The sequence below is a fragment of the Gorilla gorilla genome, chromosome 5 (genome assembly GCF_029281585.2).
Source record: "Gorilla gorilla gorilla isolate KB3781 chromosome 5, NHGRI_mGorGor1-v2.1_pri, whole genome shotgun sequence".
NCBI lineage: Eukaryota > Metazoa > Chordata > Mammalia > Primates > Hominidae > Gorilla > Gorilla gorilla.
Window position 1 is genome coordinate 54,567,728 of NC_073229.2, and position 27,244 is coordinate 54,594,971.

The 27,244-nt window shown below is 50.7% G+C and overlaps 1 protein-coding gene across 7 annotated transcripts in view; it reads right to left on the reverse strand.

The window, feature by feature from the left end:
• Positions 1-27,244, reverse strand: part of CPNE5 (copine 5) — a 99,444-nt gene that overhangs the window by 66,877 nt on the left and 5,323 nt on the right. For all 7 annotated transcript variants that reach the window (XM_019029480.4, XM_055390308.2, XM_004043925.5 and 4 more), the window contains exons 2-3: positions 15,631-15,671; positions 14,706-14,752 (exon numbers count right to left, since the gene is read on the reverse strand). In XM_019029480.4, coding sequence (XP_018885025.1) covers positions 14,706-14,752; positions 15,631-15,671 — 88 coding nt within the window. The remainder of the gene's footprint in view (positions 1-14,705; positions 14,753-15,630; positions 15,672-27,244) is intronic.

Here is a 27,244-nt window from a genome sequence, read left to right on the forward strand (position 1 = left end):
AAAATGGGAATGGCAATTTATCTACATGTTATGGGACTGTTGGAGGCCTAAATGATTTGATTTACATCATATACTTAGAAGAGAGCCTGGGACGTAAGACATGCTCTGTACATAAGTGATCCCACACTCTGGTTCTTTCTACATCCCTAACTCTGGTTCAGCCATCCAGGAACTGTGCTCATCTCCCAAGCCTTTAAACTCAGCTTTATCTCTAAGATGCTCCCAGTCCTACCACTAACATTTCCTATTCAGCTCCCACTCCTTTCTGCTCATCTTCCGCACCTGAGAGGGTTTTCGTCCTCCATCTAAAGGGGTCTCCGAAAGCCCCAGCTCTCAGTGGTTGCTCTCTAGATATCTTCTGTATGCGGGGTGAGACTGGAGGCAAATGCAGGGCTGGCCCTTTGCTCGAACAAACCAACTTCTCCATCAGGATCCAGGCCCTACCCTCCCTACGGGCTACCCACAACACCAGGGTCCTTAGTACCCCAGGCCTCAGTTGAAAAAAGGCCGCAGAAAACCTAAGGTTTTCTTAGAGACCTGGGGCCTAGAGAAGAAACTCACTGTGGCCACCAGCAGGGAAGGAAACGAAAGGCAGGAGGAGCCCTTGGGCATGGAAGCCACGTAGTGAAAGTAAAGGAGAGAGGTCGCCCGCTCAGCCTCTGATCATGGACTAGGATGTGGAGAGAAAGGCAGCCCAGGAAGAGGTGCCCTCTCTGTTGCTTCCAGATTTCTTTTCTTTTTTCTTTTTTTTTGAGAGGAGTTTTGCTCTTGTTGCCCAGGCTGGAGTGCAGTGGCGCGATCTTGGCTCACTGCAACCTCTGCCTCCTGTGTTCAAGTGATTCTCCTGCCTCAGCCTCCCCAGTAGCTGGGATTACAGGTGCCCGCCACCACGCCTGGCTAAGTTTTGTATTTTTAGTAGAGGCGGGGTTTGGCCATGTTGACCAGGCTGGTCTCGAACTCCTGACCTCAGGTAATCCACCCCCCAACTATCGGCCTCCCAAAGTGCTGGGATTACTGGCGTGAGCCACTGTGCTCAACCTGCTTCCAGATTTCTAAAATCTGGGCCCCTTCTTCCTCCTCATCACCCACCAGCTGGGAGGCAGCAACAGACAGCACAAGGACATCTCCCGGCATGTGAGTCAACTCCCCACAAATGCCCATGGCTGCAGAACACTGGGGCCCAGGGCCAGGGAGGGCCCAGGACCCTCCCAGGCCTGGCTTGTGTTGCTTACGATCTGCCTGAGACACCCCCTGAGAGGGTGTACCTCCCTGTTGCTAAAACAGAGTAAATCATTCCTTCCTCCAGATGGAGGACAGAAGGGACATGCAGGGAGTGTCTGTTGCAGAGCTGGTCTCCAATACTGATAGTAACCCTCACAGAGCCCTACTGCGTGCCACGCACTAAGTGTTATCCATATGGTCATTCATTTAAGCTTCATAACAACCTTCCGAAGCAGAACTATTATCCCCACTTTACAGATAAGTAAATTAAGATAAGGCTCAGAGAGATTGAGAGACTTGCCCAAGGTCACACAGCTAGCAGGCGATAGGAACAGGATTCAAACCCAGGCTGGCTGGCTCCAAATCAATAAGGAGTTGATATAGTCACTAATCAGTAAGAGGCTTATGCTGCGAATGGAGGCTGGGACTAGGTCTGACAGTTTTCATCCCTGTAGTTTCTCTACTCCCTAGCGCAGTCTCTGAACTTCTGGGATTACTGTGCCTGCTCCCTTGTTAACACTCCCTGTGGGTCTGGGTGGACCCATAGATCAGGTCATAATGTGAGTGTCCCTGACCTAACACCCTGCCCAACCTCTATCCCTCTCCTTGCAGCCCCTACGCAGAGAGAGAGAGAGAGGAGAGAGAGGGAGGAAGGAAGAGAGAGACAGAGAGAGAGAGAGATTGAGAGAGAGAGAGGAGGAGGAGAGAAAGAGTCCTCAACCCTCCTGTGATTTCCTTTTAAAAATGTTAACAAGTTGGGCCAGCACTTTGGGAGGCAGGAGGATCGCTTGAACCTAGGAGTTCGAGACCAACCTGGGCAACATAGTGAGATCCCATCTCCACAAAAAATAAGAAAATTAGCCAGGCATGGAAGCACACGTCTGTAGTCCCAGCTACTTGGGAGGCTGAGGCAGAAGGGTCAATTGAGCCCAGGAGATTGAGGCTGCAGTGAGCCGTGATTGTGCCACTGCACTCCAGCCTGGGCGACAGAGCAAGACCCTGTCTCAAAAACAAAAATCCAAACAACAACAACAAAAAGCCAAAACAACAACCAAAAAAAAAAAATCAAATTGACTTAGGACCTGATTTTAGAGCTGGAAGGAACCAAATCCTCTCAATTAACACATGAGAAAACAAAGGCAGAGAAGGTGGGAGGGGGGCTGTTCTGACCACGGTCACACAGCTCATTAGGAAATGGATGCTGACGGGTACCCCAGCCAGTGGGGCTCCCAGCGCTGAGTGGAGCCCTGGTTCACCCAGAAGCCTGTGGACATCCCTGCTCAGGTTTCTTCCTTCCACCCGATCCTCCTCCTCCTCCTTCTGCTTGGTATCCTGACTTCTCAACTTCGAAACACTTCCACACATCCACGATCTCATTTAACCCCCTCCAATGACCCCGTGGCAATGAAATTATTATCATCTCCACTTTACCAATGAAAGAACGGAGCTCTTGGAGGCCAGAGAAGCCCTCCCAGAGGCAACCCACGGTGGGCGAGGAAGGGCCGGGACTCCCAGGAGTGAGAAAGGCAGAGCATCCCTGGTGCTTACCACAGCCCCTACCTCAGGCATGCGTGGGTGGCTCTCTGCAAGCCTGAACAATCTTCATGGCCCTGGATTTAGGCAGCTCTTGCCTTTTTACAAATTACAGCTGGATTGAGCTTCGGAGCCATCCCCCAGCTGCAAAGCCCCCAGGGGCTGTGCCGGTGGGATAGGAGGCTGGAGCTGACAGACTGCTGTCTACCTCACAAGCTGCTCACCCTTCCCCAGCCGTAGATCCCCCAATACTTTTCATATATTATTGATAGCTCCTTAATTGGGGATTCTAAAAGCCTCGCTGCAGAGCCCAGCCCTGGCCCCTCATGAATCATGTTCACCAGGATTAAAATTAGAGGCCAGAAGGCTACCTGACTCAAATAGAAACGGAAAAAGGGAATGTGCTTTCCAAGGCTGGCCCTGGGAATAGGAGCCAGGTGGGGGCGCCCCGTGGCTGGGAAGAGTGGCCTGAGATCTGGGGACAGGAAAGGAGGGCCTGGGGAGGCAGAGGAGCACAGAGGATCTGGCCATGCCAGGCCTGCCACCATCTGGGGTCTGGAAAGTTCTCTCTGGTTCTGTCACTGAAGGAGTCCAGAATTCTGTGGCCACCCCTCCTCGTTGCAGTGAGGAAAACCAGGCCCAGAGAGAGATGGGGCTTGCCTAAAATCACAGGGAGTGAGCCATGACCTTGGCACCTTTCGTTTCGTAGGCCTGGTGACCTCCCAAATGGCTGCCTGTTTTGTTAAGGCTTCCAGGTAAGGCAGGGCAGAGGTGGAGACAGGGGCCCTGAGTTAGGGAAGCCCAGGCCCTAAAGGCCTCCCTGTTCTCAGGCCTGGTCAGAGAAGCCTCCCTATCTCGCCCAGAGACCAGGGTCAGGGTGTGAAACTTTACCAAGCTTAGAATGAAAGACTTCCTGCCAAAAAGCTTAGTTCCCAATTAGCCATTGTTTCAGATAATCTGTTCAATCATCCCAGCTCCTGGGGGAATGACCCTTTACCAATGAGCCTGGCTGCCAAGCTGCCAACAAAACACTCTCCACCACCTTGTCCCCACCCCCAGCCTTCCAGCCCCGGGTCTGACTGTAGAGGGTGGGGGCCCTGAGCAGTCCCCACCCTAAAGGAAGCCAAGCATCATGGAGGGGGCCCTGGGACTTGTCCCCCAGCTCACTCCAAAACATCGATAGCTCCTGCCAAATGGCATCAAGGTGTCTGAAATGATACTGTCAATGGTTCCTTCCTCCAGATAAAGCATTGGTTTCTTACTTAGGGCTTCTTATAAGAAGAGCCATTATTGAGCTTTTTCTGCAGGCCAGGCACTTTACACGAATTAGCTTATTTACTCCTCACAGTAGGCTTGTGAGCCTAAGTGCTTGGCCAAGATCCCCCAGCTGGGCAGGTGGTGGGCCCATTTTTAAACTTGACTTTGGAGTGCACACTTTCAACAGCTCAGCCACAACTGTAAAGCGCACCTGGACACTAACACTGAAAAGCAAATAGATCTATCAGCCACCAGGGGACCTGGCCTAGAACTCAGGCTTTATTAGAAAAGCCAACTCCTTTCTTCAAATGAAATCTCAGGCTCATTTCTAATGTATTACACAGAAATAATGAACACCTCTGCTTGAAGGAGGAAAGGGAGGCAGGGGCTACACACACATTCACAGTGGGTCCTGGAGCTGCTACCCTCAAATCCTGAGGATAGAAAAGCACACTTTGGGCTGGGTGCAGTGGCTCATGCCTGTAATCCCAGCACTTTGGGAGGCCAAGGCGGGCGGATCTCCTGAGCTCAGGAATTCGAGACCAGCCTGGCCAACATGGTGAAACCCCATCTCTACTAAAAATACAAAAATTAGCTGGGGGTGGTGGCATATGCCTGTAATCCTAGTTACTCGGGAGGCTGAGGCAGGAGAATTGCTTGGACCCAGGAGGTGGAGGTTGCAGTGAGCCGAGATTGTGTCACTGCACTCCAGCCTGGGCGACAGAGTGAGACTGCGTCTCAAAAACAAACAATCAAGAAAAGACCACTTTGAAAGTCAGTGGCCTGGGCAGAGGAGAAGACCAGGGACTCCAACTCGGAAAACCACATTCACATCCCAGCTCTGCCACTTTCTAGCTGAGTTGCTGGGCAAAGCCAGGATCCCTCTGAGCTCTGCTTCCTCATCTGGGTGTGGTGAGGGCCAAGGGAGATAGTGGGGTGCTGCTGATGTGGAGACTGTACAGGGTAGAAGGCATATCAGTCACCCTCTTATTTAAGGAGGGGCAGGAAAGGGATAGAGCCTCTTTACAGCTTGCCTGATGGTACTGTTTAATAATAAAAAGAATATTTACAGGTCCTGAGCACAGGCAGGCACTGCTAAGTGATTCTGCCATGGGGTCCCTACCACAGTCCACTAAGCGGGCATTGGGAACCCATTTTATTGATGAAAAAAACTAAGGCTCAGAGAGAGGTTAAGAAAGTGGCAAAGTCAGGATTCAAAGGGACATCCCAGACAGCACCTCACTGTGCCAAAGCAGGTTTTAAAGCCCTGACCCTAAGACTGTCAGTAGGTGGCCATAGCCCCATCTGGTCCCTAAAGTAAAGCTTTGGTCCTGGACTGCCTAACCCTGATCATGGGGAGTCAGAGCCCTGAAAGTTCAGCTGCATGACAAGAGCAAAGGCCACTAAAGGCTTTCCAAGTGACCTAAGGCTCAGGAGGGACCTCTCCTTGCAGAGGCAGACTTCTCTGCAAGAAGGAGAGAGTCCAGAAAGCCTACCCCAAGCTTGCCTTGGAGTCCACCTCTTAGAGAGGCCTGCCTTCCGCTTTTTGCCTTAGCAATGCTGATGGTCCACTCATTCCTTTATATCTTTAGATAATGGTCTATGTGGAATGACCAAGGCCAGGTCACCAGGGATCCTAAATTGGGCTCAAGGCCAGGCAGGCAGAGGGTTATTTCTTTTCAGATTTAAACTCTTGGCATTGAACGAACTGGATCCCCTGTGTTCATGCCCACCACAGTCTTGTTCCAAAACCTCCACAAGACTGCAAATTATCTTCCTGCTTCTGCCCTTTCCCCTGCAGTCCACTCTGCCCACAGTGGCCAGGGCTGTCTTTCTGAAACATAAACCAGGCTGCATCACTCCCCTGCTTAAAACCCTTAAATAGGCCAGGTGTGGTGGCTCACGCCTGTAATCCCAGCATTTTGGGAGGCTGAGGAGGGAGGATCACCTGAGGTCAGGAGTTCAAGACCAGCCTGCTCAACATGGTGAAACTCTGCTTCTACTAAAAATACAAAAATTAGCCAGGCATGGTGGATGCCTGTAGTCCCAGCTACTTGGGAGGGTGAGGCAGGAGAATCACTTGAAACCGGGAGGCAGAGGTTTCAGTGAGCTGAGATCGAGCCATTGCACTCCAGCCTGGGCAATGGAGCAAGACGCCATCTCAAACAAAACAAAATAAAACCCTCAAGTAGCTTAGCATCACACTTAGATCAGTATCGGAACTCTTTATATGGCCTCTGAAGCCCTACAGGATCTGAACCTGATGACCTTTGTGACCGTATTGTCCACTGTCTTAATTGTTCACACCACTCAAACTACACCAGCCTTCTTTTTGTCCTTGAAATGCAGTAAGCTTGTTCCCACCTCAGGGTCTTTGCACTTGCTGTTCCCTCCACCTGCAACACCCTGCCCCCCAGAATGATGCATGGCACCACTCAAGACTCAGCTCCAGTGCCACCAAGTTTGGCTTAGTTCACAGGATCTCCAAGGGTGGCCTCTCCCACTGTGATGGAGTGCCCAGGTCAATGGTAGATTGCGGTTAATATTTCCAGGCATTCTCACAAGCATTACCTTAGTTAGTCTACCCACAAAGGTCTCTTAGCCCCTTTTTATCGATTAGTAAGCTGAGACTTGAGAAGATAAATAACTCACCTAGGTCACACAGTTAGTAAATATCAGAGCTGGTATGAAAACCCAGAGTTTTGGACATCAAGTTCAGGCCTCATCTGACAAATGCATTTGACTGTTATTCATGATGTCTTTAGGGACCAGATGGGAAAATATAGCACATAGGTGGCTGAACGGCCTACCCCAAAGGTCAATTAAAAAACTGAAGTCAATCTGGGAAAAGATCTCTAGTGGAGGAACGCAGTACTCCATCCCATTCAATTCCTTGTCACCTGTGTCGGTGAGGACTACAGCTGACCCAGGACCAAGAGGCATAACCAAGATGCTGAATGCACGATCGTAATTCAACATGGTCTCCATAAACTGTAACAACGGACTGAATCCAACAAACGACACATGATGGCAATAAATGTGAAATCACAGATTTAGGTTCAAAAACTCATTGCCAACTCTGAGGTAGGGAAATTGGCAAAGCTATTTGGACAGCAACTCATGGAGAAAGACACAGAAGTCCCCAAACTCAGTACGAATTAAGTCAAAAACACCTGCCAAAAGATCAGTGGCATACTAGATAGTGTCGCTAGATGTGTAATCCTCAGAAGCAGACACAGAATGCAGAGGCCAGCAGGGAGGAGCGTGATGATCTAAGGCAAGCCCCTGTGTGGAGGGAGCCAGCCCATGATGCTCTGGGCTGCAGAAGGGGATGGCGGGGACACATGCTGTCCAGGAGGGTGCTCAGGTCGGTAAAGGGATAGAAAACAGTGATATGAAAAGCCTCAGTTTCCTCCTCTGTCAAATGGGGCCAATAATAATAATAATACCTCCTTCATAGGACTGTTGTGAGGATTCATTGAGTTAATGCAGGTAAAGTACTTAGAACAGTGTCTATGGCCAGGTGCGGTGGCTCACGCCTGTATTCCCAGCACTTTGGGAGGCCAAGGCAGGTGGATCACTGGAGGTCAGGAGTTCAAGACCAGCCTGAAACCAACCCCATCTCTACTAAAAATAGAAAATTAGTCAGGCGTGGTGGTGCACGCCTGTAATCCCAGCTACTCAGGAGGCTGAGGCAGGAGAATCACTTGAACCCGGGAGGTGGAGTTTGCAGCGAGCAGTGATCGTGCCATTGTACTCCAGCCTGGGCAACATAGCAAGACTCTGTCTCAAAAAAAAAGAACAGAACAGTGTCTGGCACCTTGCTGTCATGTGTTTGCCATTATCATTACTGTTGTTGATGTCGTCTCTCTGGGTTGAAAGTGAGCTCCTCTGGTTGTAGGCAGCATCTGGTCCCCCTTTGCACCCCCAGCATTCATCCCCCAGCACATAGTAGGTGCCTGCTGTAGTCTGAATGTTTGTGTCCCTCTGAAATTCACGTTGAAATTCTTATTTCATTGTGATGGTATTCAGAGGTGAGGCTTTGGGGAGGTGATTAGCTCAGGAGGGCAGAGCCCTCATGGATGGGCTTAGAGTGTGTTCATCCCTCCCACCATGTGAGGACACAGCAAGATGGAACTGGCCCTCACCAGACATTGAATTTGCTGGTGCCTTGATATTGGACTTCCTGGCCTCCAGAACTGTGTAAATAAATTTCTGTTGGTTATAAGCTACCCAGTTTATGGTATTTTTGTTATAGCAACCTGAACAGACTAAGACAGTGCCCAACACATGCTCACAGAGGTTATGTGAAGACACATGTCAAGTTGCCCCGAGGAAGATCATTCAGAATATTCAGAGATAAACCATCAATCTCAGCTGCTGGTGAAAAGTTTAACAGGCTAATTCTCCTCAAAAAAGAGACTGAGTGCTTTGGCAGGGACATGTGGGTGTGGTGGCTGGGGCCAATGACTGCAGTGGTATGGGGCGATCTGCTGGACACCCTAAGATTCTGTGATTCCCATTTCTTTTCCAAGAGGCCCTCAGCCAAGACAGCTGCCTGGTGAGGGAGGGGCAGGGATCTCCATACCCACTTTTCAAATGGGAAACCTAGAGGGGTTCCCTATCATGTCCCTCTTCCCAGTGGGAGCATTTCTGGGACTCTTCCCACCTGGCCATCCTGCCTTAGTTAGTCTACCCACGAAGGTCTCTTAGCCCCATTTTATAGATTAGTAAGCTGAGACTTGAGAAGATAAATAACTCACCTAGGTCACACAGTCAGTACATATCAGAGCTGGTCTGAAAACCCAGGGTTTTGGACATCAAGTTCAGCCCTCATCTGACAAATGCATTTGACTGGACATGCAGAAGGCCCTGGCAGGACTTGATGCAAACAGTGCTTGATTTTCTGGGCTAAAATTACATCTTGAGTCAATTTTCATGAAATGTGGTGACAGATTTAGGTGCTGGGAAGATGGAGCTTTCTCAGAAGGCATAAAATGACCCAAATCGTTAAAACCAGCTGAAAGCCGGCAGCCAGGGGCCACGAGGGCAGATTTCATCCCTCCCGGGGTTGGCTCGTCTGCAGCCTCACGCAAACCCTACTACGTACAGAGAAAGTGCTGTGCCTGCACTGGACTTCCCCTGATCACAGGATTATTATTTCTCGGCCAAGATTATTATTTCTCGGTAACAGAGAGGTGATTTGTTCCTGAAGGGCAATGAACTAGACGGAGGAGTGGCGGGAACTGGTTCCTGTTTACTTGCAAGGGCAGTCTTCCATCCCAGAGGCAGTTCCATAGAAACAATCTGGATTTTTCTTTAATTCTCCATTCCTGATACTTTCCTCTGTGGGTCGCACAGAGAATCGAGCAAGGAATTACAGCCCCTCTCCCATCCCCAGTATGTTTGTTTGTTTGCTTTCGAGACAGGGTCTCGTTCTGTTGCCCAGGCTGGAGAGCAGTGGTGCAATCTAGGATCACTGCAACCTCTGTCTCCTGGGTTCAAGCGATTCTCCTGCCTCAGCCTCCCAAGTAGCTGGGACCACAGGTGTGTGTCACCATGCCTGTCTAATTTTTAGATTTTCAGTAGGGACGGGGTCTTGCCATGTCGGCTAGGCTATCCCCAGTATGTTTAGATGCATCTTCCTTTCTCCAGAAATAGCTGTGTGAAGGCCGGGTGCAGTGGCTCACGCCTATAATCCCAGCACTTTGGGAGGCTGAGGCGGATGGATCATCTGAAGTCAGGAGTTCAAGACCAGCCTGGCCAACATGGTGAAACCCTGTCTCTACTAAAAATACAAAATTAGCTGGGCGTGGTGGTGCATGCCTGTAATCCCAGCTACTCGGGAGGCTGAGACAGGAATGTCATTTGAACCTGGGAGGCAGAGGTTGTAGTGAGCCGAGATCACGCCATTGCACTCCAGCCCGGGCAAAAAGAGTGAAACTCTACTCAAAAATAAATGAATAAATAAAGCTCTGTGAAACAGCATGTGCCCTAGGGGTGGCCCACGTGGCTGAGCTCTGCCATCTTCACTCCTGGAGTCTGGGCACGGGTCCTGCTCACCTCTCATAAATGAGGTCAGCCTCCTTGATCTCTACGGACCCTTCTGTTCTGACATTCTCACTCTACAACTCCAGCTGTCCTCAGCCTGACATCCATGAACTCCCTGTATTGACTCTTCCTGTATCTTGCCAGCCTCACATCCTGATTACCAGCCATGCTCCTCTGTCTGTGCTGGACAGCCCCCGTTGGCCCCTCTGCTTCTACTCCCAGCCTTTCCCCACACTGCTCTGTGCCCAGGAAGACTGACCCAAGTTGACTGCCCCAATGATCTGTTGGCCCTAGGTCTCCTACTGAGGTTCCACCAATGGGAGGCACCAACAGGAGATAGGAGGGCGGGAAGAGACTGAGGTTGCCTGAGTTGACTCTGTCCCTCCAGTGGGGCTCCTGGTCCTGTTTGGAAGTCCCTTGGGGTTCTAGAAACCAGGACTCCCCTTCCTCCCAAGGCCTGGAGTAGTAATGGCTCCCTCCTATTGCTACCCTTGAGACTCACCATCTTTCATTGATTTCCTTGAACCCCATCCACCCCTTTATTACATCCCTCAACAGTGCAGGATGCTACTGGGCCCCTGGGTTATGTCTTCGCACGTCACTGAAACCTGAAACCCAGCTCAACTCAGCTCCTCCACAGACTCAGGCCAGTCCTGCCCCCGTCTGTAGGATGAGGAGGTTGAGCCAGATGATCCTGAAAGTTCCTTCCAACCCATATCTCCTCTGTTCCACATCATGCACCCCAGGCAAATGGCTTGTGTTTGGGCTCAAATTCCATTTAAAAAAATCCAAATGACCTGTCAAAATGCCTTAGTTGAATGTGGCCTTCTGGCTGCGACTTTCCCTCCCCTGAACTCCCATTTTCTTCCATCCATACTTCCCTTCTCGTCGTTTCCCGTTAGGATTGTTCATCCACATGCATCTCCCCTCCCAGGCTGCAAATCTAGTTCCAATTCACACATTTGGTGATGCTCTGTTCTTTTGACCCATCTCCCTATTTTCCCCAGCGCCTGGCACTTCATAAATGCTTCCTGTTGCAAATATTAACTGAGATGGGAAGAGCAACCAGGAAGGCCCCAAACACTTTGGATGATGCCATATAATGAATATTTACTAAGCACTGACCATGCACCAAGGCACTTTACTTCCGTCATCTCGTTTCACCCTCACCGCAGGCCTATAAGATAGGAGTTACTCTCAGACGCCAGATGTGGAAACTGAGGTGCAGAGAGGTTAAGTAACTTGCTCTAGGCCCCACCTCCAGAAAGGGCTGGAGCCAGGAGCAAGCACAGGTGTATTCCACACCAAGGCCACCTGTCTTCCCTCTACTCCATCCTGCGGTGGGTGTAGTAACAAGATGTGACTTGGACAATCAGAAACCCTCAACCAAATGAAGACAACTCTCAATTACAGAATGTAATTAATGGCTCACCAAAGAGTGCCCTTCTGAAGAGCCCTTCCAGACTTTCCTTCATGAATCACGAGGACATGAACACATTCCTGGTTTTTATGAAGCACAGCCAAAAGGCCTCAAAAGTCATTAGTTCACTTAAGCAGGCTAAATGTTTCCCTAGCAATCTGATTTATGCTTTAATTGGCATAGACTCTTGGACAGGGTGGAATAGTAAACTTTAGCCCAGCCCCTGTGGAAATATTTCCCACATTTTTTTTGTTTTTGTTTTTGTTTTTTCTGAGACAGGGTCTCGCTCCGTCAACCAAGCTGGAGTGCAGTGGCACGATCTCAGCTCACTGCAACCTCTACCTCCTGGGTTCAAGCAATTCTCCTGCCTCAGCCTCCCAAGTAGCTGGAACTACAGGCATGGGCCACACCCAGCTAATTTTTGTGTTTTTAGTAGAGATGGGGTTTCTCCACGTTGTCCGGGCTAGTCTCAAACTCGTGACCTCAAGTGATCTGCCCGCCTCCGCCTCCCACAGTGCTGGGATTACAGGCGTGAGCCACTGCACCTGGCCCCCACATGTTTTCTTTCTTTGTTTTTTTTATTTGTTTTACAGATGAACTTCCCAGATGTTTCATGAATAAAATTCACCCCCTTCAACCTCTTGGTCCCACCAAGTCTGGGTACTGGGGGCAGAGGGAGACAGTTCCGGCCAGTCCACCAACGAAGAAGGGAAATTCATTAATAAAGCCTGGGTTACTGAAGTGTCACTCAGACTTGATTTCAGGCTTTATTAAGTCTTTATTAAGTCTGGGAAGGCCTCCTCACCCTCAGGCTCTTGTCATTGGTCATTTTGTGCACTGTCCCCCTCCCTTCCCCTTTCCTTGGACCCTGGGGACAAGCCTGCATCCTTCTGTTCTTCACAGCTGCCTCCTACCCCTCTCTTAGTGGAGACCCCAGGCGGAGTCTCTATCAGGAGTCCACCAGCCTCCCTCCCAGGAGTCAGTGGAGATGGGCATGGGATGAGGCTGCCAAGGCCAATAGGGCCACAGCTTCAGGCAAATCCCCTCTCCCCCCATTCTGGTGCCTCTTCTGATCACCTGGAGCACGCGCAATCTCCAGCCAGCTCAGGCAGCCATAAAGGCCCCTGCAAGCCAGCTTCAGCTCTGCCACTCAGCAAGCACATCCCACCTCGCACCATGGAAGAAAACAACATTCCTCCCTCGGCCCCTGACCTCCTGGACTTCAACCTTGTCCTTGCTCAGCCAGACCCTCTTCTCCAAGAGAGAGGAGGGATCGCTCCTTTTGTTGTTCAAACAGGAGCTAGCGGCTCCCAGGACCGGACCCCTCATCCTGACCCAGTTCCCCTTCCCCGCTTTCCTCTTTCCACCTGAAACCATTCTCCCGTGAGGGCTCAGTGAGGGGGCGAGGAGGCAGAGGTAGCAATGTGGCAACAGCCACCACGGCCTTGTCAGCCTCTGTAGGCCCAGCTCCCTTTCCTAATCCATTCATTTTTTTTTTTTTTTTTTGAGATGGAGTCTCGCTCTGTCGCCCAGGCTGGAGTGCAGTGGTGCGATCTCGGCTCACTGCAACCTCTGCCTCCTGGATTCAAGCAATTCTCCTGCCTCAGCCTCCCAAATAGCTGGGACTACAGGCACGCACCACCACACCTGGCTAATTCCTAATCCATTCATTTTTTAAGCAACCATGTATTAAGCACCTACTGTGTGCTGGACTGTTCTAGGTGCTCAGAATGTAGTAGTGAATAAAGCAGATGAAAATCTCTGCCCTGTGGAGCCGACACATGACAAACAAGATAAATAAGTAGGCTGGCAGGGTGGCATGTGCCTGTAATCCCAGCAGTTTGGGAGGCAAAGGCAAGAGGATTGCTTGAGCCCAGGAGTTCCAGACCAGCCTGGACACATGCTGAGACCTCATATCTACAAAAGAAAAAAAAATTGTTTTTAATTAGCCAGGCTTGGTGGCATGTGCCTGCAGTCCTAAATACCCGAAGCTGAGGCTGGAGGATCGTTTGAGCCCAGGAGTTTGAAGCTGCAGTGAGTCATGATCACACCACTGCACTCCAGCCCAGGCAACAGAGGAAGACACTGTCTCAAGGAAAAAAAAAAGTAAACCAGGGTATGGGAGATGAGAAAAAGTGATACAGAGAAAATAAAAACCAGGTAAGGGGAATAAGAAGTGTTGGAAGGTTGGAATGTTAGATAGGGTGGCCAGAGGAGGCCTCCACAGGGTGACATCTGAGTTAAAACCTTAGGGAAGCATGGAAGGGCCACTAAGCCATGTGGGAAAAGAGCATTCCAGGAAAAAGGAAGAGCAGGTGAAAAGGCCCTGAGGCGGGGGTGGGCCGTGTGACTGGAGTGGGGTGGGGAGGGGCCCAGCGTCAGGAGATTAGGTCAGCAGGGAAAGGAAGTCACAAGGTGGGGGGACTGGGAGGCCATGAAGGGACGGTGCTTTTGCACGATGGGAGCCACAGGAGGGCTCTGAGCAGAAAGGAGACAGAATTTGACCCGGGTTTTAACAAGATCCCTCTGGCCGCGGGGTGAGGAATAGAGTGAGGGTATCTAGGAGACCCCATTCACTTCACAAATGTCCCTGCCATTCTTGGAGTGGGCCCATCAAGTCAGCCCTCTCTCCCTACTCCCTGTTACAAGGGACAAAAGGCACATGGAGTCGGGGTGGGGAGGGGACTGGAAATGAGATGAGGCTGGAAAAGGGCATCATCCTGGGTTGGGGTGGATTTTGGAAGCCAGGGTGGGTTTTGGAGCCGGGACTTGATTCAATGCAGAAGGGAGTCAACAAAGTTTTCTGAGCAGGGAAATCACCTCACTGAAGCCACGCTCACCTTAGTCAGAAGCCATGGGAAGGAAACTTGCTGTGGATGAGGCCTGGTGCTAGAAGCTGCACTCACGCCTCCAGCCAGCAGACAAGGTCTTAACGGGCACGGACTCCTTCTTCGTCTCCCTGGGACTGGGGCTCCCTGAGGACAGGGCTATGTCTCCTCTCAGACTGGGGCTGCCTGAGGGCAGGAACCATCCCCTCCATCTTCAGTCTGTTCATGCAACAACAGGGATGGGACTTCATGCTTTGCACACCTTACTAGCCTTCAGCGGGGCTTAGATGCTGCAGTTAGAAACATGTCAGGGAAATTGCTCCCGAATTAGAGACAGACAGACAGACAGAGAGGAAGAGGCTGGTGTTTCTGGTGTGGGAAGGAGCTGCACCTACCTCCCGCCACTGCTTGTTCTCCATCCCTTGGGTATACATGACGCACACTGCGGGGGGAGGAGAAACAATGGATTAATACCTCAGGCCAAGAGGAAGGAGGGGTCCCGGATGAAAAGGATCCTGGATGGGCAGGCACCTCAGCAGACCCAGCCTGGGTAGCACTGTTGGATCTGGGTAGGGGTAGAGGGTGTCTCCTGGGGTGGCTGAGATCTTGGTGAGTGAGTCTAGGAATCTGGCCCCCCAGGCCTGGACAGGGTTGTAGATGCACCGATTCAGAGGGGTTGCATTGGAGAAGGGAGACTAGGTGTGCCTGGAAGGGGCAACCTTTAGGAGGAGGGTTGGCGCCATTGCCTTCTAGGCTACAGCAAGGGTCTGAAGTGTGAGGCAGGTAGACAGGTGGGTGTGATGGACGACAAGCAGAGCTGTGGTGGGGGAGAGCATCAGAAATCCTCATTGCTCCTTTACAGCCCAGAGCAGTTTCATGAGGCCTCTGATTATCATCAGCCCCACTTTACAAATGGGAAAACAGGCTCAGAGGAGGCCAAAGACCCATCCAGGTCACACGCTTGGGTGGCACTGCTCAAGGCTAGAACCTGGACTCCAAAATCAGTGCTCATCCCACCAGGTCACAGCCAACTGGAGCTCTTAGGCGTACTGGTTTCTCTGGGACCCTGTGGCCCCAGACCTCCAACCCCTCCCAACCTGCTCTGTTGTGTTGAGGCTTCACAAGCGTGCAGGCTGGGAAGGGTCAAATCTCCACAATTATCTTTCTCAGACACTATGGGAGAAACATTAAACAGGCTTGACACACTTTGAACGCGCCCGGCACATGGTTAGTGCTCAGTAAGGGCTCAAGCATTGCCGCTGTAATTAGTCATAGCCTTGTCGCTATTGTTACTGTTCTTATTGTCAGAGCAGGACTTACGTGGGTCGGACTTGGAAAACATGTCTTTGTCCAGGAGGTTCCTGAAAGAGGGGGAGAGAGGAGGGGTTAGCACGGCTAGCTGAGAGGAGGCGACCTCAGGGGATTCAGGCTGTTACTGAGACCCAGAGGCTGCCTCTGGCCTGGCCTCAGGCAAAACAGTTCCACAATCGTTTATTAGGCTTCATTAAAAGCCAGGCACTGGGCAGGCCCTGGAGGTTCCTCAGCCCACCTGCCTAAGGTGTGCAGAACTCCCTACCTCCCACCCCTATCATCACCACAAGCACTCCGGGTAGGTGCCCTGGTCTTGGTGCCCTGTGTCGCACAGCCACTCACCATCGGGGGATTTCCGAAACTGCCCAATGTCTTAGCCCTTTCTAGAAGCTCTCCTTTAATCACTTCTCTGCTTCTCAAAAAAATAAGATAAAGCAATCAAAACATATCCACCTACTCTCCCATTTTCTCTACTTACAGCCAGTTTATTCGATGGTCTCATCTGTGCTGATAGATTAATGAATTACACCTCCCAGGGGAAGCTGACTAATTTGGACAAGGTCCTTCTGTGGTCAAGACCAGGGCTAACACATGGCCCTGATAATCAGACTGGACGGCACAGCAGCAAGATGATGGACACAACATTTGGGGACAGGACGGTCTTTCAACAGGTGCTAAGCTCACCTTGTCCTGCCTCCATGCAATAAAGGCTCCCATTTACTGAGCCCCGGCGATGGGTCAGGCAGTGCGCTGTTTTACAAATATGAGCTCCCGATTCTCATGCTGCCCTGCAAGGTTGATCCTAGGCAGGTATTGTCCCATCTTACAGATGTGGAAGTGGAGGGGAGAGGAGGGGAGGATGGGCAGCCTACATCCTGCACATCTGGTATCCCTCGTTTCACAGCGACCTGCTGCCATCGGGAAGCAAGACAGCCCAGTGGAAACGCAGTCTCTGGCTGGGAAGTCATTCAACCTCTCTGAGCCTGTTTCCTCATCAGTACAACGAGACGGTAGTATCAATCTTGAAGGCTGTTGATGCCCTGCCTGGATCCCCTCAGCCCTCACAGTTCCTGTACACACCCATGGTTTCCTCTTGTGTCTGTTTCTCTCCTGCGGGCTTTCTTGGGCAGGCTGTCTGCAAGGGCCAGAAAGTTTATGCTCCCAAAAGGCAGCACTCAACCAACAGGAAGGGGCTGTAGGACTGACTGCTCAGCTTCTTCACTCACCCTGGAGACAGCTCTGCTCTACAGTCTCTCCGAAGTCCCAGAGGGGACTGAGCCCCAGGGGCCGCCAGGAGACCTATCCATGAACACATCCCACGCTGACCAGGTCTTCCTTTCCCTGCTTCCCCTGTAAGCTGCCAGACAAGCCCTTCCTGCCTGTGCAGCTACTCCTGCCAACACTGCCCTCGAGTCTTTGTTCTTTTCCCAACCATCTCAGCCTTGTCCCGCCTCCCTTCCAGAGGCCCCAAGGGATCTTGTCACCTTTCTTCTCTACTCCCACAACCCCCCACAGGTGCCTCTGCCCCTTGAACTGCTTTTCTGGAGAAAAGAAACAGTCAACACTGGTCTGTGTTGCTTCCTGAAAGCCAACTTCAAATATCAGAGCTAGGCCGGGTGTGACTGCTCACGCCTGTATTCCCAGCACTTTGGGAGGCTGAGGCATGTGGATCACTTGAGGTCAGGAGTTCGAGACCAGCCTGGCCAACATGGTGAAACCCATCTCTACTAAAAATACAAAAATTAGCCCGGCATGGTGGTATGCGCCTGTAATCCCAACTACTCAGGAGCCTGAGGCAGGAGGATCACTTGAACCAGGGAGGTGGAGGTTGCAGTGAGCTGAGATCGCACCACTGCACTCCAGCCTTTTTCAAAACAACAGCAGCGGCAACAACAACAAAACAAAACAAACAAATGTCAGAGCTAGATGAGGCCCTGAGGAGGATCTGTTCCTCTTTCTCCTCCATGATGGGGACATGAAAGACCAGGGAGAGGCAAAGGGCGACCGTGGCCCACAGCAAGCAGTGGTAGAGACAGAAAAGTCTAGAAGGAGGCCTTACCCTGAGTCACTGTCACCAAAGCCCTCAGCAGTGACAGCCTGTCGGGCAACTTGACCCCATAATCAACCCTACCACTCATGCCCCACGCCCTAAGGTGGGAGCCAAAGATCAATCAACAGATGGACAAATGCAACAGCAGCCTGAGGCCTACACATGGCATCCTCTGGTGCCTGGGGAAGCCCCAGATTGCATTCATTAATACCCCCAGCTCCAGTCCCTGAGCAGATTCCTAGAGATGCCCCCAAGAGAGGAATTCCCAAACAGCTTCAGGAAACCAGTCCCTGGAGAACTCTCACCCCTCTCCAACTCCAGTCTCTACATCCAGGGGCCACTCCCCAAAGGCAGCCGCCCCCAGCTGGGCCTCCCTGACCCCACAGGCAACCACCTCTCTCCTGGCCCCCACCGGCCCCTCCACCAGACCAGACCTGCTCCCAGTCAGCTGTCACTTCGGAAACCATCTGATAAACCTCCCAGCCCTCCACAGAGAGCATCAGATGAACGATAAACAAGGCATCTCTGAGAAGTAGGCAGCAGGGGCTACACATGAGACACCACTTCTACATACAGTCATTCACACCGAGGCGGGCTGACTTCCCTGGGCCGACATTCTCATCCTGAAGTGTGCTAAGTTTGGGGGTAGGGGTGTCTATCTTGATTTAAACAAAGGACAAATGCCTTGAGACCAAAGGTGACTCTACAGTGGTGGAACCTGAGGCACAGTGAGGAGCTGAAAGTGATAAGGAGGAGGGGGACTTCTCTACTAAAGCAAGCGCTTTAGGTTTATCTTTGAATTCTATAATAAAATTCAGCAATGACATAAAATCCTCGAATGTTCAAGCTGGAGAGGACCTCAGAGGTCACCTTTCCCAACTCCTTTACAAATCAGGACTGTGAGACTCGGAAGGACAACGCTTAACTCCTCCAAGGTCTGGGTCTCCTCCAAGTGTGGCTCTAGAACTCGGATCTGGTCATATCCAGGCTAGGGAGAAAGAGAGTGAGGCCCTGGATATCAGCCTAGATACGTGTGTGTGTTTGTGTGTGTGCATGCGCGTGCGTTATGGGCGGTGGGAGGGGGAGGTCTTATCCTCAAAGACAAGTAGATGGGGCTTTCCCTGGTCCTGCCCACTTCCCAGCTGGGCTAGAGGCACACAGCTAGACTAAGAAACAGAATCTAGCCACCTGGCTCCTTGCCTGGTGACGTCAAGACCCTCACCGAATCCTGGGACATGGGTCACCCTGGCAACCAGCACCCCAGGATAAAGCAAACCCTCTCTTCTCCACTCTGCTGAAATTATTCTTGCCATCCTTCCAGACTATTCCTGTCCTTCCTCAGTTTTGCCTTTCCTGGACACTGATGGACCGCTACTTCCTCTCCTCTCCCCTGAGCTCTCTCTGGCCTGGAGTGTGCAGCCCTCTGACTCGTAGGACCCCATTACATACTCTGTACACAATCGGTTGCAAAATCATGGGTGTATCTGTCTCTCACACTGGCTGTGCATGCCTCCATGGCAGGGTTTCCCGCCCTGCCACAGGCCAGCCTAGCACCTGAGTCAGAGTAGTGGCCTGGCAAGCTGGATGGATGAAGGACGACCAAAAAGAATGGCCAGATGGGTGAGCGAAGCCCGTATCTCCCCACCTGGGTGGCACACGGTCAAGCTCAGGGACGGCCCCTTGCACTTCCTCTCAGCTGTGGCATGTAGTAGTTAAGTGCATGGGCTCTGCAGTCAGACAAGCTGGGTTTGCTCGCCTTGTGCCTCAGTTTCCCCATCTGTAAAGTGGGGGGTGGGGCACAGTAAAAATAGTTCAGGGCTGCTGTGGAGATTCGATATGTGGAGCACCTGGGACCTCGTCAGCCTTGTCAGACAGGTCAGCTGTCGTTGGCCCGGTGCTGAGTAGAGCCGTCACTCTCCCGGTGGATGCTCAGGCACACCTGTTGACAAGCGCAGCACAAGCAATCTCCACCCTCACAGGTCCAAGGAAGAAGCCCGCCCCCAACACACTCCCAGGGCTCCCTGCTGAGTCCCTTCCCCAGCTCAGCCCCTCTTCAGCCTCCGTTCCATTCCCCACTCTCAGCCTTGAGGACCTTCTGCCTCTCGCCTAGGTCCCTGCGCCCTACACCCTCTCTGATCCCACACCTCGTCCACACTTGCCTCCATCCATCCCTCTCCCTAACTGCCTGTCCAGACAGAACCCTCAGGGCCTGCTTAACCTCCTGTCTCGGCTTTGGATGGGTGGCTTCACCCCGTGAACAATGGACCTCGCACTTCTGGGGCTCACCCCTGCCCCCGGGTATAAAATGGCAGTTCCTTGGGCTCTGTTCCAAGTCTGGCTGTGTAGATCTGAAGCAGGGCTCCAGAAGCCATGTTTACACAAGTGGCTGCCAGATATCCCCCTATTATGCCTCTGATGGCAGCCGTCCAAATACCACATGTTGAGACACCGTCTCTTAGGGCCTCAGTTTCCCCCGCTGCAAAGTCACAGACAACAACACACACACGTGTAGCACCAGAAGTTTCTTCGAGGTAAAGCGCCTTCCCCACTGATCCTCACCCTGATCCACTGAGGACTTCCAGGCCCGGGGCAGTGAGTCACTTGCCCACAAGCACACAGCCAAAAGCCTGGGGGAGGAAACCGGGTCTTCCGCCCTGAAGAAGGGCCCGAGACACCAGGGCACAGACAAGACCAGACCACAAGTACTTTTTCTCCACTTTCTTTCTTTGGAGAGCACAAAGAGAAATTTTTTTTTAGCAGGAAAAACGTATTTTTTTTTTTTTTTCTAAAAGAGCATACAACCCTTCCGCTCTCTGCACAGCAGCCTGGAGCTTGGCTTCTTTTGTTCCTTAAATCAAGGCCAGGAAGCAGAGCCAAGAGCCCCTTTCCTCCCTGCTTTCCCTTGCGGAATCATTTCCAATTCAGTGGCAGTGAGAAAATGGTCATTCATTGGGCTGTGAGGTCAGAAGTCTCCAAGGCCCCAGCAAGGACAGAAAGCACTGGAAGGGCAAAATGAGAGCCCTTGGCAGGTGCTAAAGGAGGGGCCACAGGGTAACACCTCCCATCTGGGGGAGCTTAAGAAAGAAGTTGGGCACATGTAGTCTTAGCTACTCGGGACGCCAAGGAGGGAGGATCACTTGAGCTCAGGAGTTCGAGACTAGCCTCGGCAACACAGTGAGATTCCATCTCTAAAACAACAACAACAAACCAAAAAAAAAAAAAAAAGAAAGGTATGGGTAGAGGCTGGGGTGTACCATCCGAGAGGGAGACACAACCCTGCACTCAGGGAGCCCAGTCTGACCAGGAGACATAGCCTCTGCCTCAGGGAATCCTCAGCCAGAAAGGGGACATATTTGCTCTTGAGCTGAGATGCTCGGTGAACTGACCATCACGCATCCCTGGTTGTCTCTAAACAAAGCCCAGAAGTGCTGCGTCAATGCACTGAGCAAAGGCTTTGGCTGCAGCATAGAAAGAAACATTTTCCTGGGGCAGGACCCATAATGGAGGTCATGGGCCCCCAATAGGCAAAGTATGGCATATTGGTATATATGGATACCACATATATGGATACATTCTTCTGGAGAGCTTTCATTAGCTACCCGAAGACATTCATGAGTCTAAAAAGGTCAAGAAAAGATGGTGTATCTTCTTCCCAACAACTCACCCTAAGCATCCGTCCAAACTTGGGGGTGAAAAGTGGGGGCATTGAGAGCGTAGACTTCAAGCTTCATCTCTGGATCCATCACCCAACTCTGTCCCTTACTTGCTATATGACCTCTGGCATGTCATTTAGCTTCTCTGTGCATCATTATTCCCATTTGTAAAGAAGGGCTAATAACAGTCCCACCCTCCCAGGAGTTTTGTGAGATTAAACTCACATAGTAAGTTGCAATGCAGTGCCTGGCATACAATAAGTGCTCAACAAAGGCCTGTGGAGAATGAAGATGGCACCTAAGAATGCTCCATATTCTCCCCTCTCTTCTCCCTAAAGCTTGGCTTTAGCAGGACCCAAGCCCTACTACCCTTGCCCACCACGGCTGACTGGTTGCACAGCCTTCCTTGAGGAGAGAGTGGGGACAGGAGAGCCAAGGTCAGGTAGAAACGGGAATCCTGGCTGGGCTTGGTGGCTCACGCCTATAATCCCAACACTTTGGGAGGCTGAGGCAGGAGGATCACTTGAGGCCAGGAGTTTGAGACCAGCGTGGGCAATATACGGAGACCCTGTCTCTACAAAAAATAAACAAAATTAGCCGGGTGTGGTGGTGTGTATCTGTAGTCCCAGCTACTCAAGAGGTTGGGGTGGGAGGATCTCTTGAGCCCAGGAGGTCAAGGCTGCAGTGAGCCGTGATCACACCACTGCACTCCAACCTGGGTGACAGAGGAAGACCCTGTCTCAAAAATAAATAAATACATAAATAAAAGAAACAGAAGGCTGGGCACGGTGGCTCACACCTGTAATCCCAGCACTTTGGGAGGCCGAGGTGGGTGGATCACTTGAGGTCAGGAGTTCGAGACCAGCCTGACCAATATGGTGAAACCCTGTCTCTCCTAAAAATACAAAAATCAGCCAGGCATGGTGGCAGACACCTGTAGTCCCAGCTACTCGGGAGGCTGAGGCAGGAGAATCGCTTGAACCTGGGAAGCAGAGGTTGCAGTGAGCCAAGATCACGCCACTGCATTCCAGCCTGGGTGACAGACTGTGGCTCCATCTCAAAAAAAAAAAAAAGTTGAGTGTAGGAATTGGAAAAAAAAATAATAAACAAAAAAACCCAACAGGAATCCTGATGGTCCCACAGAGGCCCCTGAGGTACTGACCAGCATCACCCCATTTCTGCATGGAGCAGATGCATTTGCATCTGGCAAATGGAGGGGGAGAGAGATGACACCCATCAAGTATATAATCTGTGCCAAGTCCTTTGTTATGTACTTAGCCTGTGACACTCTATTTACCCTCCATATCAACGCCAGAAAGTAGACTTTGCTCCCATTCTATAGGCAAGGCCACAGAGGCTGAGCGATGTGCCTGATGTCACCGGCTTGTCAAGAGGCATGCAGAAATTTGAACTCTGAACTCTGAAGCTCCAGCTCATTTAAAGGTGCCCTGGGGAGTGCTTGCACTACCAAAGCCAAGGACTCCCAGAGCCCCATCTGGGCCAGCAATTCTCCATCTTATCCTCACTGTCCTGCTTCCCATCCTCAGCCTCTCGGAGCTGCTCCCAAACAAACGACTGAAGAGGAGAATTGGAGGGTTTCCCATGTCCTCCTGCCCGGCTCCCAGACCTAAAAGGCAGAAGTAATCCAAGGAAAGCAGGGCGGGAGCTGGGAGGAGAGAAGCCTTGGCACCTAGCCCCTGGCACCTACCCATCTCCCCTTTCAGATCCCGTTCTCACCCGCGTGCTCTGTTTCCCTGCCAAGCAACCTCACCAAGGTCTAAAAAGCAATTTTCACATGGCTTAAAGAGCTCTCCTTCCTGGGACAATTTGCATTTTTATTGTTATTAATTATTTTAATAATTGTCCCTCTCACACTACATGGCCAAGGGAAAAGAGCAGGAGCTCTGGCCTCAGATGTATCTGAGCTGGAGTCCCCACATGGCGACATGTGGCCCTGACAAGGTACTTCCTCTCAGTTTTCTTATCTGGGCATGGGGTCACATACCTGCCTGTGGAGTTGCTGTAAAGTCAACAGCTTCAAACAGAAACGTAGGAAGCACACTCAATTCCTCTCTTTCCCTTATTCCCCCTCCTGTCCCATCAGCAAGTTTTAAATGTTTCTAGTTCAAAATAGATCCCAAATCTGTCCACTCCTCCCCATGCCACCATCAGTATCATCTCTCACTTGGAGGCCTCAGTAGTCTTCTGCCTAGCAATGTGCTTCCATGCCTGCCTCTCTCTACCCTTCACCAGTCCCTTCTCTTCACGATGACCAGAATTCTTTTTATTTTATTTATCTTTTTTTAATTTTTTTGAGATGGAATCCCACTCTGTTGCCCAGGCTGGAGTGCAGTGGTGCAATCTCAGCTCACTGCAACCTCCGCCTCCCGGGTTCAAGCTATTCTCCTGCCTCAGCCTCCAGAGTAGCTGGGATTACAGGCACATACCACCACACCCGGCTAATTTTTGTATTTTCAGTAGAGATGGGGTTTCACCATGTTGGCCAGACTGGTCTTGAACTCCTGACCTCAAGTGATCCGCCCATCTTGGCCTCTCAAAGTGCTGGGATTACAGGCTACAGCCACCGCACCTGAACTCTTTTTATTTTTTATTTTGAGACAGAGTCTTGCTGTCACCCAGGCTGGAGTGCAGTGGTGCAATATCAGCTCACTTCAACCTCCGCCTCCCAGGTTCAAGCAATTCACCTGCCTCAGCTTCTCGAGTAGCTGGGATTACAGGCGCCCGCCACCACACCTGGCTAATTTTTGTATTTTTAATAGAAACGGGGTTTCACCATGTTGGCCAGGGAGGTGGAGGCTGCAGTGAGCAGAGATCACGCCACTGCACTCCAGGCTGGGTGACAGAGTGAGACTCCATCTCAAAAAAAAAAAAAAAAAAAAGGCCTCTCAATAGCAAATGAAGATCAATATCAATTATCAAATAAATGAATGTGTCAGTAGTGTTCAGTTATTGGTACCTATTACCATGATTAAACTGATTTAGCACATTGCAGTTTATATAGAATGTCACAGACTTAATCTCTTTAGTCTTCAGAACATGAAGACAGAGGATGTGGACAGGACCAGTATTTTCCACCAGTTTACAAATGGAGAAACTGAGATTGGAGAACTTAAGCAATCTGGCCAGGATCCCAGAGAAGATAAGCCAGGAGTGGCACTGACTTTCAGTGTCCTGGCCAGGATTCTTCCATACCCAAAGGTATAAAGCTGTCCTGTTGTTACTGTGAGGTCTGTGTGAGGCCAGCAGAAGAGACCTTAGGGAACCTCACAAAGATTTGAAATCACAAATCTTTTTTTTCTTGGCTGGCAAACAGGCAGAAAGAAAGGCAGTCATGGGTTCAGTCAAGTTGTGCTTGGAGAATCAGTCACCTAACACTGTCCACTGTCCATTGACTGTAGGAAAATCTGAGGAGCAGGCCTCAGAGATGCAAATTCTAGGCTCTTGGAAAGCCTCCTTACTTTCCAAATGGCCCCATAGATGCCACGTTTGCCCATCCAGCAAACATTGCCCACTCTCTTCCTGCTGACAGAATCCACATTGTTTAGATCTGATGACGACTCCCTGAAATCCGGGAAGATGGCCCCTGTCCCTAGTCTAGGAGTGCACATGAGACCCAGCTTTGACCCCTGAAATAGAAAGGAAAGTTTGCTGAGAGACTTTGGAAAGGATTGTACTTTCCCGGTAAAAAGAACTTTTCAGAGAGAGGACTCTGGCCTCATGCCTAGCTTCCTGTCTTTGGATGCAGTTGTGATGCCTGAAGCAGAGGCAGCCATTTTGTAACAACGAGGCCTACTGCTAAGATGATAGCAAAATACAAAGACGACTGGGTCCTTGATGATAAAGTGAGCTGACAAAGTAGCCCTGATATAACCTACCTCCAGATTCATTGTGATCTGAGAAAAATAAATGCATTTCAGGTTTAAGCCACCATCAGTCAGATTTTCTGTTACCTACAGCTGAATCATTCCTACCCAAGCCTGACTCCTCTCTGCCCCAGAGCTTTCCAGTCTAATTCCCCAGCCTTCTCCCTACCCTTTCTTCCCAAGGGCAGAACATCTCGAGTGATTGCCTTGAGTCTAAACAGGGTGAACTGTGAGCTGGGAAAGGAGGGATGGTAAACTACTACCGTGTGGTCTGGATGGCATCGAAGGCTGGCTTCCATCCTGTGACTCTTTCTGGTTTCTGCCCCCCCCAAGGATCCCTCCAGTTCTGGGTTTGCTGCTCAGAACCACAGGCATCTGTTAGCAAGGAAGGCCTCTCCCATCCCTGGGGAGAGACTGCCTACCTTTTGGTCACACCTACCATAGTTGGTACTCAGGCCTCCACCACCATCCTCCTGGAGAACCCAACCTCCAATCTCAAGAAGCCCTCAAGGTCTTGAAGTCTGAGGGAATAGGAGTTGGATCCCTCTTTCCAAAGTGTACTCACTGTGTAACCTTGGGCAAGTCCCTTAACCTCTCTGAGCCTCAATTTCCTAATCAGCAAAAAGAGAAAATACTACTATCTATCTATCCTAGTTTAAAAGACGTAGCAATTGTGATTGGCAGAAATATAAGATGGCCTCCAAGATTCCAGTCTCCTGGCACACGCGTCTGTATAATCCCCTCCCTTTGAGAGTGGGCGGGACCTGGGAATATGATAGGTTAGTCACTCATGCGATTGGGTTATGATGTATAACAAAGGCGATCAGATATTCACTCTTGTGATTACAGTTACTTTACATAAGACTCTGTCATAGCAGATTAGGAGAGATTCTCCTGCTGGCCTTGAAGAAGTGAGCTGCCATGCTGTGAGGGGGCCATGTGGCAAGGGCCTGGGAGCAGACTCTAGGAGCTGAGAGTCACTCTGGTCCAATAACCAGGAAGAAAACAGAACTTTAATCTATCTGCTGCAAGAAATTGAATTCTGCCACCCACCAGTGAGCTTGGAGGAAGACTCAGAGCCTTGGATAAGAACACAGCCCTGCCAATACCTTGATTCCAGCCTAGTGAGACCCTGAGCAGAAAAGCCACTTTATGTCATGCCTGGACTTCTAACCTACAGAAACTAGGAAATGAGAAATGGCTGTAGTTCAAAGCCACTAAGTTTGTGGTAATTTGTCACATAGCAATTGAGAACTAATATAATAACCTTAGTTTGAAATATATAAAAGTATTATGTGAGGCCAGGTGCAGTGGCTCACACCTAATCCCTGCACTTTGAGAGGCACAGGCTGGAGGACTGCTTCAGACTAGGAGTTTGAGATCAGCCAATCAGCCTGGGCAACCGAGTATGACCTCACCTCTACAAAACAAACGAACAAAAAAAAAATAAAAAAAAATTTAAAAATTAGCTAGATGTGGTGGTGTGTGGGCGCCTGTAGTCCTGGCAACTCAGGAGGCTAAGGCAGGAGGATCGCTTGAGCCCAGGAGTTGGAGGCTGCATTGAGCTATGACTCTACCACTGCATTCCAGCTTGGGCAACAGAGACTGTATCTCAAAAAAAAGGAAGGAAGGGAGGGAGGGAGGGAGGAAGGAAGGAAGGAAAGAAAAAAAAAACAAGTTGTATTATTTATTTGAATAGGTTAAAAACAGATGGGCTGGGAGCAGTAGCTCATGCCTGCAATCCCGGCAATTTGGAAGGCCGAGGTGGGCCGATCACCTGAGGTCAGCAGTTCGAGACCAGCCTGACCAACATGGTGAAACCCCGTCTCCAGTAAAAATACAAAAATCAGCCGGGCCTGATGGTGCATGCCTGTAATCTCAGCTACTCAAGAGGCTGAGGCAGGAGAATCGCTTGAACCCAGTAGTCAGAGGTTGCAGTGAGCCGAGATTGGGCCACTGTACTCTACCCTGGATGACAGAACGAGACTCCATCTCAAAAAAAAAAAAAAAAAAAAAAAAAGTTGAGTGTAGGAATT